The sequence below is a fragment of the Anarhichas minor genome, unplaced genomic scaffold, assembly GCF_050575085.1.
Source record: "Anarhichas minor isolate MPS153535 unplaced genomic scaffold, ASM5057508v1 ptg000073l, whole genome shotgun sequence".
NCBI classification, from domain to species: Eukaryota; Metazoa; Chordata; class Actinopteri; order Perciformes; family Anarhichadidae; genus Anarhichas; species Anarhichas minor.
The window spans coordinates 5,179,389-5,196,008 of NW_027466519.1; the positions used below are offsets into that span (position 1 = coordinate 5,179,389).

Genomic DNA, 16,620 nt, shown 5'->3' on the forward strand with positions numbered 1-16,620 from the left:
AACAGATTGTATCTTATCGTAAAGGGCTACTATGACTTCTTTCCACCTACTATACTACGACTTTTTTCCACCTACTATACTACGACTTTTTTCCACCTACTATACTACGACTTCTTTCCACCTACTATACTACGACTTTTTTCCACCTACTATACTACGACTTCTTTCCACCTACTATACTACGACTTTTTTCCACCTACTATACTACGACTTCTTTCCACATACTATACTATGAATTCTTTTCACTTATTTCCACCTACTATACTACGACTTCTTTCCACCTACTATACTACGACTTTTTTCCACCTACTATACTACGACTTCTTTCCACCTACTATACTACGACTTCTTTCCACCTACTATACTACGACTTATTTCCACCTACTATACTACGACTTTTTTCCACCTACTATACTACGACTTCTTTCCACCTACTATACTACGACTTCTTTCCACCTACTATACTACGACTTTTTTCCACCTACTATACTACGACTTCTTTCCACATACTATACTACGACTTCTTTCCACCTACTATACTACGACTTCTTTCCACCTACTATACTACGACTTTTTTCCACCTACTATACTACGACTTTTTTCCACCTACTATACTACGACTTCTTTCCACCTACTATACTACGACTTCTTTCCACATACTATACTATGAATTCTTTTCACTTATTTCCACCTACTATACTACGACTTCTTTCCACCTACTATACTACGACTTCTTTCCACCTACTATACTACGACTTATTTCCACCTACTATACTACGACTTTTTTCCACCTACTATACTACGACTTCTTTCCACCTACTATACTACGACTTCTTTCCACCTACTATACTACGACTTTTTTCCACCTACTATACTACGACTTCTTTCCACATACTATACTATGAATTCTTTTCACTTCTTTCCACATACTATACTACGACTTTTTACTAAACTTTTTCGACATAATATACAATTATTCTTTTACTTTTTTGTTCATACTATTTCATGACCTTTTTGACATACTATATTGTGACTATTCTATGACCTTTTTTCAAAAACTATGCTTTGACTTTTTATACTTTTTAAAGACTAATTATACTATGACTTTTTGTGACACACTATGCTTTAACATTTAAGACAGATTATACTATGATATTATCAAGAATTTTTTGTATTGCCTTTTTTCAAATACTAGAAGACAACTTTTGGTTCTTTGACTTATGATACTATGATATTGTGTGCCTCTTTTTGGAGATCCATCCATCCATCCATTTTCTTCCGCTTCTCCGAGGTCGGGCCGTGGGGGCAGCTGACTCAGGAGGGAATCCAGACGTATTCTCACCCCAGCAACACTTTTTATACCTTTTTTTCAGAGATACTATACAATGACTTTATATTAATTGTAAGACATATTATTCTATGACTTTTTTCTTAATTTTTCTACGTACTGTTTTATTACTTTAAGACTTTTTTCAAAATATCATACTATGCCTTTTTTGAACATACTACATTTTGACCCTTAGAAGTTTTCTCTCATAACACATCATTCAACATGTTTTTGATTGTCATTGTAGAGAAAGTGTCAAACTCAAGGCCCGCCATTTCATGTGGCGCATCACGCGAATCCGCCAGCAAAAAATAATAAAAAGTTGAACTTGATAATAAAAATATCCCCATAGTCGAAATTATGGGATAGAAAGTCAAACTTATGAGACAGAAAGTCGAAGTTATGAGATAGAAAGTCATAATTATGAGATACTTAAACACACAGTCATAGAAGCAGCTCTTTGGCTGGTTACTGTACACTTGAAATATATTGTGAGTACATTGAAGACTACCTTAAACGTGACTTTAAACACATGAAATACTTCACGTGGGATTGTGCAAATGCACCCTTGAAAGGATTTTAAGCTTTGAACAAAGTTATTGTAATAACTTGTGTTTGATATTTGTCTTTGCTATTTTCTTTAAAAGTTTGATCTTTGATAGAGTAATGTGGGTTTCTTAACCCTAAATTAAAAGGATTTAAGTTATAATAACAGAAATGTGCTTAAATATATTTTTACATTTATATAACTGCATGTACAATATTTTTACACTTGAATAAACAATAATCAAATGCAGACAGTTATTTACCAATATGTTAGGAGTAGATACATTTACACAGTCTTACATTGACAACCAGCCCTTTGAGGGCGACCGTGATGCTGATGTGGCCCAGAGTGAAGAAGAGTTTGACACCCCTGCTGTAGAGCATCTTAAACCAAAAAGAAATATTTGTACCATGATAGATTGCAATTGGAAATACTCAACCATTCAAAAGTATGTAGATAATTAAGTGCTTGTTTTTCTCTGAGAATGTATTGACAGGAGTTGAAATATCAATTTTAAATAACCTTTTAAAGCTGACGGGCCTAATAACTAGTCTATTAATCTGTATTCATGGTATTAGGAAATGACTGGAAGTAAATGGAAACACTGAGCATTGCACCGCCAACAAAATAAAATCACAAAATGATGAAGACCTTCTCTTGTCGAGTCATGTTAAGCAGCACATCAACTTTCCATCAAATTAAAAGTCTTCTGACACTGTTTTAATTTTCACCAGCCTGCACATCACCATATTACATACATGGAAAATGATTAACATGGGGGGGGGGGGGGGGGGGGATCCAGTCACCTGACAATCTGTAAAAAATAAGGCAAAGTACAAAAATCATAACAATTTTAACAAACTCCATGCAGACATTAAAACATTGCTGAATTTGGCTTCAAATGATAAACGGTCCAGTTCTTGCAACATAAAAACACCTTGGTTCTGTGCAAAAACAATAGAAATCATACAATAAACCCAAGATTTCAAAGTGTGAAGTGGTTGTCCAGTGGAATGTCGTGATGTTTCCCTTTTGCATCCAGCTGACTGCACCCATTGTCTCGTGATGCCAAGATTGATGTGAACAGTGTATGTGTTGTTGGCTATAAAAGCGCCCGACTGTCTCTGTGAGTCCATCCAATCATCGGTAAAAATAAGTTAAATGCTTCCCCCGTGTTGTTTTCTAGGTCTCGGGAGGCAAGCCGTCCCCGGTGTTCAGTATAAGTGCCTCTCCCCTTCTTGGTGAAGTCCTCTGGACGTGGACGAACTGTCTTTTTGGTGACGGCAGTGTTCTGTACTGGCTGATGTTGAGGTTCAGTATAAGCAACGACCATTCTTCAAAGGCACCATACTCTACATTGGTCTGAGTGTGTTGTTTGTGTGGGCCGCACATGGGCACATGCATACATGGAGAAGTAAAACCAGTCAACAAAGTCGCTTCCCTCCACTGGTGTCAGTCCACAAGGCATAACCATGACAACTAAGGCAAAATCTCGCAACATTAAAACAGAGCATCTGTCTTTTTTTTCCTTTATTTTAGTTTTTCTTGTCTGATATCTTGCTGCTGCTAAAATCAACTTCCCCACAATAATCATTAGTAATGATAATAATCTCTATTCAATAAATTATCTATACTGTACAATTATTTCACCTCGCATGGACCTGCAACAAAGGGGAGCCTTCTTCAAGCGATCCACGGTCAGTTTCTTCTGTGTCCTCGTTTCAATAAAGCCTCTGCAGAGCACACAGAGGCTAACAGCAAGCCATGTCTTCCCTCTACCTGTACAGCACTTAAACAGGACACCCTGCCACATAAAAAAATGTACAAACAGAAGCAAAGCTGATGCATAATTCAAGATAGAGAAACATGGTAGAAACACTCATTGAAAAAATGAGTACCCAGCAGAAACAACAAAAAATGTTATTTTTTCTTTCCTTGTGTTATTTTCCTGGAGAGTTAGTGAGAAATCTCCGCTGAGAGCAGCAGATAGAAGATGGTTCCTGATTTAAAGGGAGCAGTTCAGCAGACATCCAAGCCTCACTGAACTCCTTCTTCATCCACGTACGTTGAGGGAAACCATCCAATCTGAAACAGAAAGAAAGATTATAGTGTGTCAATTCAAACAAGATGTTAATAGAATCCTTTTATTCAGCTGCACGTGCAGGAAGATCAATGTCTGGTAGCAGTGAATCCATTGTATGTGCAGCATGAATACAATCTGATACCATGCCTAACAGTTAGACTAAGTCCACTCTGAACACTCTACTCTAGGCGCCCAGAGGATGTGCATTATTTCCTGATAAGTGCACGGCTCAGATGTAACAGCCCTGTTCTAAAAAAATACGTGAAGAACACTACTCCTGCTGTTGCTAGGCAACACTGTACCCTACGTGTTGGTATTTATAGAGCATGAGAATTATATTTATGGAGAAGAATTCACTCCTCAAAGTCCACATGTTCTGATTTGGGTAAGCAAGGATTTAGGTGATACAACATCAACAAATCAAATCTGTAAAAAAGAAAAGTTGACCATTGCTGAATCACCAGATGCTCAAAACAAAAAAGGCAAAACTGAGACCTCCATTTATAGCTAGTGTGAAGTATATTGCTGCTGTGTGGGCTCCTTGGTGTTTGTCTGGTGGTGAGTAAAGTGACCTTTCAAGTGGCTGGGTGGATTTTTCTGATGATGATGGCCAAATTACAGCGACCAGTTATTGTAACTCCAGATTCTATGAGTACATTCGTAGCCCTGCATTGAGCTGTAGCTCATCATCCCAGCACGCATGTGCAGTCATGAAGATTCTTTTCCCTGCACAGGCTTCCCTTATGTCCGCACTTTTGATGTATAACAGCCGTGCGAACGCCGGTGCAGGTTGAGCCAAAAGGGCTCACACATCTTAGAGGGCTACGCCTACACACTGAGGTACAATGCATAACTACGGTTCTATTCCGTATAGGCTTCGCCCTTTAAGAGCTGTCACTATCGGGTGTCAGCCCTTTGTGGGGGGAAAAAAATGGCGTCACTCTCCACACAGCACTGCTGCTGCAGAAGAGTGGGGAAGTCAGTTCTGTACCAAGAGTACCAGTAATCTGTGATGATCAGATTAGAGGCACGCAATTGAAAAGGGCACGGATGCAGATGTCTGCCTCTGAGGAGTGCCATGGGTGAAGGATGGGCCGTTGTGACGGAGCGTTAGTTTATATCAATATTACGTGGAGAAAAGACCAGATGACAAAACTATTTGAATGATATATTACATATCATAGAAATGATCTCATTCTGAAAATGACACACACACAAGCAGACTGAGAGACAGAGATTAGCTGAATAGACATCAGCAGAGGAGCACAATCGCTTGTTGACTGGCGCAGAGAATTGCACTACTGGTGTGAACAGCCAGGCTACTATTGACACGGCGGCGCGCTTCGCAGCGCTTCTGCGCCCAGTGTGAACCTCGGGTAAGTAGAACACGATTAGGATCCCTTTACTGCGTAATAGCTCAGGCGCTGTTTCCGTACACTTGGGGAAACTCGGAGGGGAATGGTAGTCGATGGTGCCGGTATTGTACTCCAAGTTGTTCCCTGGAAGAAGAAACGCAGGACCTTTTCGGCGCATGGGGATGAAAGGAATGTGTAAATAGACATCGATCAGGTCGATAGAAGTGAACTAATCGCCAGGACACACATTCCTGATTGTCAGCATATTAACAGGCCCCTTCATAATGCATCTTTTGAACAGAGACCAAACAGAGGTTCAAAATCAGCCACATTTTTCTCTGTTGTTGGAAAAAAGCGGGAATAGAACCCTCGATTTCTCTCCAGGAGGGACGTGGAAAATTGCTTCTTTCCCCAGAAGCCCGGTCAGCTCTGTGGTCAGGGCTGCTTTTTCTGCTGAAGATGACATTATTGTTCATGGCATAAACCTCGAGCCACCTGAACAAGCACACTGCTACGAGCGGTCAGTAAAGCAAGCGTAAACCTCGATCTGAGGTCCATGTGGGTTTACGCTTGCCTTAGAAAGTGACCTACGGGAGCAGGGTGGATGCCAGTCTTTGTACCAGCGGAGGGACTGCATGAAACCCCCTCTTTGCGTGCCCCTGGACTCTGGTGAAGGGCTCATCTGGGAGGAGGTTGCAGGTTGAGATATCCAGCTCACCCTGGTATCCCGATGGTCTGCGCAGCTGGCGTTCCCCGCCACCTTTATCACAAAGCAGCGCTCGTGGCTACTGCTCCACCGAAGGCAAGTGAGCACAAAAGTGGCAAGTGGCCTGCGGGGTAAGCACTAGCTCAGCTTTCGCAGCCGGGATGAAGGTCCAAAGGGAGAAAGTAGCCGACCTGGCAGCCAGTACACAGACGGACATTTTTTCACTCACTGACTGCTTCATGCTGAATAAAAAAAATCCAGAGCGGCTGTTATATGTGACAAGTGTGGACATAAGAAAGGCCCAGGCAGGGCAAAGTGGCGTGAAAATAAATCTTCACGACTGTGCCGGGATGAACTCAATAGCAACGATATAGATCAATGCGAGCCAGAGAATCCTCAGAAGTAGACACACATTCTGCATTTTAACAGATGGGGTCTAACTGACATGCACAACGTGTCTCTGATCTGAGCATATTGACCCAGATATGCACTTTTTCAGTCAAATGTTTTTGTTCCAGAAATGAATCCTGTGCAATCAACATAGATATGTGCACAGAGTAGGCACATAGATGGTCCTTGAGTAAAAACTAGATTGTGACATGCTATAATATAATCAAAATGTGACGGCTACAGCACCTCAACACCAGACTGCACATCAAAATACAACCCAGATTCTCTGTGCGACAACACAATAATTAACACTTACTCTGGATCCACAGCAACAGCAACAAAACAAGTAAAAAGAATAAAAAGATCAGAGATCACTGCAGGCGTTACTGCCAGCCTATGAAACTGGCATATTTCCCAGCAGCCATGCTTTAACTTTTCTATTACAACCACCTGCTTTTATAATACCAGTGGTTTAATTTAGGGCTGAGCGATAAGGGGGAAATAAAACATCGCAACATGGTGGTTTCACAACACAATTACAAAGTGAGATTTTTGATTGAAAAACAAATCATCAGTAATGTGGATAGAGTGGAGCAACGGTAAATTATAAAACAGCTTGAAAAAAATCATCAGTTAACTGAAATGCAGCCTTAAAAAGCCTTTAAAACCAGGACAATACTAAACTTATGTCAATACAATATTAGGATATACAAATCTACTTCAATATCTCGTCTCATATCATGATATCAATATTGTATTGAATTAGCTTCCTTAGTTTAATTGTTACTTTCAGTCGGTCGGGTGCCCACACACACTACATCAGTGTTGTGCATAACAAGGTCTTGCTTTGCCTTGTGCACATGCTGCCACAGGGATCTGGTAACACTCAGAATCGTTCTCTTTCTGTGAGGGATGTTCAGTCGGGGTCCATTGTTATCACGACACCGTTTACCATCGATCAATGAACAGACTTTTGTGATTTACTCACTCGTCCGTTGGTCTCTCCTTTCCACCAGCCCTGGTCTCCGCCGATCTTGCTGTAGATTTTGACATTGTCTCCTTCACGCAGCGACAGCTCTCTCATGTCTCGTGCAGCAAAGTTATACCTGGCCACTGCTGTGCTGACCACGAGGACCCGAGGAGTGAACACTGTGAAAGTGGAAGCAATGGGAGCTCAGTCACATTGTCAGAACCTCGACAGAGGTGAAAGGTCACACTTAGACATCCTTGTAATAATTAGTTGTGAAGAATGATCATTACGAGACGGTGAGTTTAACAAGACACGCTGGGGTCACACAATGACAAATGAGCTTGATGGGAAAGGACAATCTGTTTCATCATGAGAGAGGAAATTGGTTTTCTTTTCGTGATTTAATGAGGTAGTGTCATCCCGGGAAGAACTGAAATGTTGTAGTTAATGAAGAGAGCGCCATAGAGAAGAAGTAATGAGATCGAGATTATGAAAATTACAGTCATCGAGGTGCACGTGGACAACGGGAGCAAGAAAAGAAAGGAAAAAGCGAGTACCTGACCAAAAGGGAGCTGAACTTTGAGAAGAGAAGTTGAGGCCCTGCGGACTGAGGAAGGAGAAGTTGTAGGAGGCGCAGGTGGCTGCTGAGAGGAGAAGAGAAAGACGAGGAAATAAAGCTGGAAATGCAGAGCTGGAGCCAGAGAAGCAGAGTTCAAAAGGAGCAAATGTCAGTTGTCTGTCTCATACAGATAGGGTTCTGTTCTCTCTATCTTGTCATGATGTCACTGCTTTAGTGGTGTGAGTAAAAACACCAATTTGTTAAAGAAAAAAAGTGGATAGTAAACAGGATCATTGTGGTTTTCCGTGTTTGGCAGTAGTGACTTTAACGTTGCATGTAGACACAGTCAGACTGAATGCAACCCCAATAATCACTTCAGGGAAACACTGAGTCAAACTAAATTGCGCACAATTACAGAGAACATGACGAACGCCTGACTTTTAATATGTGAACCTTAAATGGGTCACCATGTGCTCTTCGCAGCATATTTTGCCTGCTGTACATTTGCACAGCTCTGTAGAGCCTCCCAGACAAGGTCCGTCTGGACTCCATTAGCAAACTGTCAGTCCATAATGGTGCAGACAGCATAGTGTGCAGCCACAGAAATTCAGAGAGTGAACTTGGGAACTTAGGGAGAGAGCAAGAGCACATCATCATCAGCAAAGACTCAATTATCTCCATTTATATCCAAATGCAGCCAAAACAGGAGGGAAACAATGTGTCCGTAGAGGCCAGTTCTTCCTGCAGATCAAACGAAGGCAGACCAATGTAGGACCCAAGCTTGTGCACAGGGGCTGCCAATTTAGACAGCCAGTGCACAGGCCTCTGAGTTAGCTGACAAAGTTCGCTTTTTTTTTTTGTTCTTTCTCTCTTTATCTATTTCACACTGCTTGTCTCTTTTTCTGCCCTGTTCCCCTCTGGGCTTTCTCCATTCCTCTCTGTATGAGTTAAGGGAGTCACTGGCCTGGGAAGGAACAGAGCACCAGTGAATACAAAGAGAGTGGGAGGTAGTCTGTCACATTCATCTTACCCCTCCTTGCTCTATCCACGGCTAAAATGGCACGGGATTACATTTGTAAGCAGCAGTTGCACATTATAACATATTTTTAGAGTCTAATTAGTTCTATGATAACTATTGATAGAAGCAGGCAGATAAATAAGTTGAAATACAATGTGCTATTAGTCTCTGAGCCAAACATCCATCCATTTTCTTTACTGCCTATCCAGGTCAGGCTCACGATGGCAGCGGGCTAACAAAAGAAGCCCTTATGTCTTCCTCCCTAGCCATGTCCTCCAGCCCTTCATGGGGTAATCCGAGGTGTTCTTGGGCCAGATTGATTATGTGTTCTGGGTCTGCCCGGTGGTCTCCTCCCAGCAGGACGTGCCGTGAATGCTGCCACAGAGATGTGTCCTGGAGTCATCAAAATCTGATGTCCGAACCAACTCAACTGACGCCAAATAGGAGCAGTTCAGCTCAGAATTCCCTGCCAGACGTCTGAGCTCCTCCCCCTTTCTCTCGGGGTGAGCTCAACCACCCTTCAAATGATATTCATGTCGTCTCCTTCTTATCCGTGATCTAATTCTTTCGGGCCTTACCCAAAGCTCATGCCCCATAGGGGAGGGTTGATGTGATGCACAGTCCTGCCAATGGCGTGGACTGCCACACTATTCCACTGATCAACAGGTGGTGGGAACAATGCCAAGATGTGCGGCAATGCAACAGCAAAGACAGAGAAGAAGAAGTCCGCAAGCCAGTGAACATGGATGTAAACAATGCTGGATTTAAATGACTTAACTTAGGCTTTGGAAATGTTGAATAAGGAGGGACGTGCACTCAACACATTCAGAAGCGTTCTCTTTTTTCATGAGACAAAATTGCATCAGCGAGGTAAAAAGGAAGCAGTGTAATCACACTCCATGATGATACCTGATGAAACGCTTGCCCATGGTTAACTTTACTCTGCCGAAACACTTATTGACTGTGAGTCAGTGAGCGACTAGTAGATTGTGTTGCTTGCAGCACTGATATAGTGTTAGGGCAAGTATTTACTCTGGTCAGGCTGTGTACTGCTACCGGCTGATATTTGACACCAGACTTAAAATCATTCCACTCCTTGCGTCCGTGGCTCAGGCTAACTGCTGGAGAAGAGGAATATGTGGAAGGCTTACCTGGTGAGCATGTGCTGGCCCGCGTTAGAGAGCGTTCTCTTGATTTGTAGGGGTATCGCAATGTGGTGTCTAACAGCTTGAAGCTTTCTTTCAGGGAATGGGCCTGATAGTACTCCACCAGCTCCTGGTATGACACACAGTACAGAAGGATTCAAATAAAGGATTGAGCGAATTTCATTGTTTTGTTTGGGGGTATTTTGTGTTTGTAGTTAAAGGTATGACTTACCAAAAGACTCTCAAACTTCTTGGCTTCAGTGATGTGAATCCAGTTGTCTTTTTCAATGACTTTGATGTGTTTTACTTCATCATTGAATCTGTAAAATAAAGAAAAATCAGAACTATACCTTTAATACTTTATCCAAACACATGTTGTCTGTCTCTGTTTCTCATTGTTGGCATTTGTTTCCCTCTTATGTGCCTTTGGTGTAATGTGTTCAGCTGCTGTCGACATGAAATATTTGTGTGGTATACCTGAAGGACTAACCGATCAAAATAAAGAAATGTTCACAAGCCGAGGCCGACTGTGGGAAATATTAAATGATTTGTCTGAAGGCTGGTCCCGACAGCCACTTTGCGCCTGTCTTAAAGACTTAAAGACAAATGTGCAAAAAGCATGTCTCCCAGCACATCACTGTTCAGAATGACAGCTCCAGTAAGAGCTCAGACGTTTATCATCGCGATGCATTCTCTCGGAGGAAATACATACAAAAAAAATACAGGATAAAAAAAAAAAAAGAAAAAGCAATTACCGGGTGGTAATTAGCCGGAGCGAAAAGAGGCTCGGGAAAATGCTGACTAGGGCATCCCTTGAGAATTTGTATTCCCCATGAGATGTGGATTAAAAACCCTTCCCCGTGAGATTCTCCCTCTGCTGTAAGATGTGAAACACTCACTTGATGCTGATGGCGAACCTCTCCGCCTCAGCTGTCCTCTCTCTGATAAGGTAGGTCCCACTGCTGTGGGATTTTAAAAGGTTATCGGCCTGCTGGCGCTCCATGTTCCCTGCAAACCTAGAGAGGAGCAGAGAATAAATGCTGTCACCTTCAAGTACAAAGTTACATAATCAAATGACACGGTGAAGGCTTTACAAATTGTTGACATCAAGCAGCCATGTAGTAATTGATCTTTTTAATGCGGTCATGTTTGGGGTGAGTTCATTTTTAATTGAACAAGCGTATGAAGTGAACAGTATAAGAGAATTAACATGAATAAATCTAAAGTAATTAAAGGATAGTGACCTGAGGACAATAGCAGATATAGTGTGCATGAGGATGAAGTTAAGGGTCTTACCAAGGATATCCATAGTAGTCTGATTCCCTTGAGGACTGCCGGCTGGATAATGACTGAAAGGGCTGTAACCAATAAAATACACTGCACATTAAGTACTTTATGAATAGAATAAAGCATTTAAAGTGTACACTGAAGTGGAAAAGGCCCACAGAAATCCATCTGTACTGTATTGAATCTCTTCAAATGCATACGTAGTGTACATGGATTACTTACCTTTGGGTCCAAACAGGGTTTCACACATGAACTGGGGAAGAAGCCGCTCTTTTGTGTTTGTATCAGCTTTCCCTGCAAGACAGCAGGCAAGGCATGTTTATTTGTCATGAACTTCAAATAGTGAGGCAATCAAAAGTCTTTTACATAATGCAAACAAATGCATTAGAAGATTGGAAAACAAAAATTTAAAAAAGTCCTATAATCAGAAACAGTGCTGGCTTTAACCCACTACATCATGACACACTGATGCTAGGTGTTGCACCCACAGTAAGATGAACACATCTGTCCAGTTCGGCCGTCAATCGCACTCGGATGCGGGGAAAAAGAAGCGGGCTGAGATGCCCAGAGAGGGGGGGGGGGGGCTTGCTTCTACTCGAACTCTAAAGCGGTTTGTTTGCAGTCAGAACGCAATCAACCCTACCATCCACAACTACTGGCTCGTGCATTGCTTGATATGAATCATATCTTAGGACTAGAAGCATTTTATGAAGATAATCTAATCAAGTTTACCTGAGGCGCCGTGCGGGTGTGTGGTGGTATGCACCCATTAGAGCCGTCCCTGATGGCGATGGGCTCTAACTAATTGAGATATTAATCATCTGATTATTATAAAATATCCATTTCTCAAACTGGATATTTTAATATTTTTGAAGAAGGAAAAGAGAGAGGAGGACGCATTTTAGAGCAAATCGTAATATTTCGGACCATGGACAGAGCAGCTTGCCCCCCCCCCATAGTACTTGTTCACAGCTTTTGGACCACTCTTGAATGTTGCCATATGAACAGAAACAAACCGAGGGACCAATGCAACCGCTGAATCAGAAGCAAATGCCCTCGAGAGGGTCACATCATTGTTAAAGATGCATAGAAGTCTTCATCTGCTTTAATAAATCAGAAGAATGATTGTCTCGTTAGTGCCTGCTATATCAGAGTGACAGTGTGCGACTGATGCGTAAGAAATGAAACTCCCATGGGTAAGTCAGCTGGTGCCAAGCAAGTACCGTTTGCTGCAAGTTATTTATTTGATTTGTTTTTTCAGAAGAATCTGAATTGTATTGCCCAAATATGCTGACACATAACAAGAAATTGTACTCCAGCTCTAAAGGAAGATAACCTGCAACGTCCCTGGTTCAACTTGGTTATATGTTAATTCCCCGTATTGTCTGTTTTAAGTCTGTCCTACCAAACAAATGTAAAATCCCTTAAAACAACCATGTGTGCTTCAACTTTAAAGAAGGCAAAGGAGGTTTAGCTAATAATCTAATTCCTGCAAATCTATGTCTATGTAGGTTTTTATCACAATGTAAATGATGATATTAAGCTTAATGGAGAAAGTATAGTTCGGTCGTCTCCTCTTCACATTCACAGTCATAGTGTCATGTGTGTGAATGGGTGAACACAGGTTATCTGATCTCACATGGTGTTCCTGCTCGTGACCTGGACGGACTTTTAAGATGAAGGTCAGCACTCATTGATTCATTTCAAAACCAATGGCATACGTTCTCAATGTGCTGGAGTACAGAGCCAACTGTCTTCATATTCACATATTAAATGTTGTCAAATGGAAGAGATTGACTGCTTTACCTCCCACCACGTGGTGTCAGCATCTCCCTTCAGCAGCTCGATAAAATCCCCTGTTTGAAAAGAGAGCGCCGCCTTGCCTATAGGGGCCGGTGTGCCGTGGTAGTTCCTCACTGCCACCATCCTGGGACCTGGAAACACAATCCAATGTTTGCAGTGAGTCTCACTAGATGTAAGCTGATAGCAAGGGACAGAAGAGGAAGAGAGGTTTCATCTAACTTTGTCTGGACAGAGTGCTGCTCACTGTGGTTCCTTCTTAGGCTTCACATAGTGATTTAAGCTGATAAAGGCAGGACTGATTTGGCATCAAGATCTTTCCCACTGAGCGATGCAGTGTTCTAAGATATGTAATATAACCACAACATCAAGGACGCAAATCTGGTCCAGGATTTTCATTGCATGGTGTCCCTTTATCTGTCCACTTTCAAGTACAAAAAAATGCTACAAAAGAGTAAAAAACAATCTTACAAAGAGCAACTTTGTATTTGTAAACTGCCTCACCCTTTCCGGACCGACCACTGTGTACTGCTTTTTATTTCAAAATACTGTAGAACAATTATGATCTCTCTTATCTCAAAGGTATTCATGTTTTTGAATTTCAATTAACCTGTTGTGCATGTAGTATCTCTATTTACATATGCACTCTGCGTGGCTGATAATGTAGCTGTGGTTCACGTGTAGTGGATCTGGCCACCAGATGGCAGTAGAGAACTGTGCAGTTCAACAACATCTGTCTCTATAACAAACTTGTAACATGACAGCTGACAGAATATCCAGCCTCAGATAGAAGTGTTTTCTATCATGTTTAGGTGACAGGAAGTGATCTTACCTGATGACATTCCAGGTTCCTTTAAAAGAGAAGCAGAGACTTGATCAACAATACTATTACAAACCTGTATCGTACTTGTGTAATTTAATAATCAACGCAACATCAGGGAAAATGGCAATTAGAGGAAGATATTAATGCTGCTACAGTATGTTGAGTAATGGAAGATCTACTCACCAAGTCAAGAGGATCTGAAACAAGACAAAAGAAAGAGTGAGTGTCAGGGATAGCGCCTGAGCTAACTTTTGAGTATAACAATTCTCATGATATGTGTGAGGGCTGCGTGTTCCTCTTTTTAATATGCTTTGTTAAACATGAAGGCTGACAAGCCCAAAGGTTAATTGGTCTAAATAATCAAGGCTACTTCAGCTGAAAAAGCGGGGCCGTGTAAAATGATGGACAAGTAATTCCTCCCGACTCCCAGCTACAAAATGGAATAATTCCACTGTCCCACAGGAACCCCACCCCCCATGTTCCTGCCCACAAGCAGGATGCAAGTTTACACTTGTGGAAGTAATGAAATTTCACAATCATTATTAATTTGGTCCAAAAAACAACAACATCACAACCGTCAATGATGTCTATCACGCAACATTGATTAACAATTTCGTCCAAACATTTGCTCAGCCCAGACATCGACCCTTCCAAAGGTGAACCTGTATCCGTGTTTCTACTTGAAGATTAGACAAGACACTTACTGATTTTACAGATGGTGATGACTTCCAGACACTCTTTGTGTGCTCCTGTTTCACAGCGAGAGCAGTAGTAACCCTGATAGAAGATGCCCCTAGAGGACACACACACACACACACACACACACACACACACACACACACACACACACACACACATACATCAGAAATGCAAAATGGAAATGTCTCAGACACAAATTAACCTCTCGTAAGTACAACACACAAGGGGAGCTGCTGCTTGTTCCTATCGGCCTGCAGTGGCACACGCTCCATCGTTTCCACTGTGTGATCCTTTCAAAATCACAAAATCGACTGGCTTGAGAGCAGCACTGTATTTGTTGCAGATACTGTAACGTTGCACGCCTCGCACGCTGCCATGTTCAATAGTAAGTGCCATAAATCACAACGGGATCCGTTGGGGCTGCAGCAGTAATTAGCAGCTATAGCAGGGAGTGAGAACGCTGGTCCCCGCTTCCACTGGCTCTGTGAATTTAGGTCAGCCGGGCCGTGAGATGTGTGGCTCAATACACTGAGCGGAGTTTAGCCGGCTGACTGTAATAGAGGTGAAAGTGGTGATTCAGTGACACGGGTTGTCCCCGCTGCAGCCGAGCAGCACTCTCACATGGGAGGAGGTGCGCTTAGGGACAAAAAGAGGTTGGTGCTGGGGAGGGAAATGTTTCAAAATAGCATCGGCCTCAGTCAGATTTAGTAGAATGAAGATTGGTTTTACACTAATGATGGTCTACGCTAGCCCACAAACAAATTCCCTCTGTGATTTAGTTTGTTTGTGTGTTGCTCACCAAATGTGGTGGAATTGCTCTTCAATTAAGCACTTTTAGTTCTTCTTCACTCGTGAGACGCGTTTTAAGGTTTGAGCTAAACACTACTTTTATTTATGTACAGTGCTATATTACTGTTGCATAACAGCAGTGGTGGAAAGTTACAAAGTACACGTATTACTAAATACTAAGTACTAAACTCAATTTTTATTTATTTCCATTTTCTGCTTCTTTGTGTGGCAGCTGTAGTTACTATTATCTCTGGAGAGTAAACATTTCAATGCAGGACCTTTCCCTGAAATGGAGAATGTTTACTTTGTGGTATTGCAATGTTATATTTAAGTATATAATCGGACTGCTGCTTGCACCACTGTATAAATCATGGATATACAAGATATGTTTACAAATGTTACATAACTTGTGTCTGAGTATATATAATGTCTTTTTACACAACAAGTCCTGCCCACATTGTACAAGTAACAGTGAAAAATAACTCTCTTGTGCTGCTGAACATTGTTGCTTATACGCTTTGGAAAGTCTGAATGTATTAATTGTAGAATATGAATGTGCTGTTATGCACATCAGCACGGGACATATCAGGGTTGTTACCTCAAGAGCATTTTGCAGGCTCGACAGTTGGTGTTCTTATCAAATGTGTGCATTTGGAAGTTATGCTGATTGGCTGTGGCTCTCTCTGGCTTGATGTTGGACCTGGAGATAAATAACAAATAAGAGGAATCGATTGGAACAGACAGTTTGTTTGCCTTTGTGATGAAGGAGAAGCTTGATATTCTGGTGTTTCATTTACTGGATTAGCCACAAACAGACACTCCCATCTGGTTATTCTATCTAGAGATGGTTTCTATGCAATCGTACTCACATGGCCATTTCAAACTGCTCCATCCACTTCCTCTTTGTCTCCTCAGTTTTACAAAAGAACTGGAAGCCCTGCTTCCCCTGCAGGTGGATCAGGTAGAAACCGTAGGACCACTGGAGACAAAACACGAGTGAGGAACAGATGGCAGAGAGATGTGGGCACGGCAACAACAGAAGCTTGTGATTCCTGCGTTTCCAAATAAATATGTGCAAAAGCATACTGTACATATGGTCACATTTAATTCAGAAGTAAAAGA

General features: G+C 41.8%; 1 protein-coding gene across 5 annotated transcripts in view; it reads right to left on the bottom strand.

Moving 5' to 3' along the window:
- Nucleotides 1–2,643: 2,643 nt before the first annotated feature.
- The window catches only part of vav2 (vav 2 guanine nucleotide exchange factor), a 185,267-nt gene continuing 171,290 nt past the window's right edge, over nt 2,644–16,620 (bottom strand). For 4 of the 5 annotated variants that reach the window (XM_076079599.1, XM_076079598.1, XM_076079597.1 and 1 more), the window contains exons 16-28: nt 16,368–16,477; nt 16,097–16,198; nt 14,715–14,803; nt 14,194–14,207; nt 14,020–14,038; nt 13,194–13,321; nt 11,610–11,681; nt 11,397–11,458; nt 11,000–11,116; nt 10,333–10,420; nt 10,107–10,230; nt 7,397–7,557; nt 2,644–3,959 (exon numbers count right to left, since the gene is read on the bottom strand). In XM_076079599.1, the coding sequence (XP_075935714.1) occupies nt 3,912–3,959; nt 7,397–7,557; nt 10,107–10,230; nt 10,333–10,420; nt 11,000–11,116; nt 11,397–11,458; nt 11,610–11,681; nt 13,194–13,321; nt 14,020–14,038; nt 14,194–14,207; nt 14,715–14,803; nt 16,097–16,198; nt 16,368–16,477 (1,134 nt within the window). In that variant the 3' untranslated portion in view covers nt 2,644–3,911. The remainder of the gene's footprint in view (nt 3,960–7,396; nt 7,558–10,106; nt 10,231–10,332; nt 10,421–10,999; nt 11,117–11,396; nt 11,459–11,609; nt 11,682–13,193; nt 13,322–14,019; nt 14,039–14,193; nt 14,208–14,714; nt 14,804–16,096; nt 16,199–16,367; nt 16,478–16,620) is intronic. The other variant, XR_012947835.1, reaches the window with a different exon arrangement.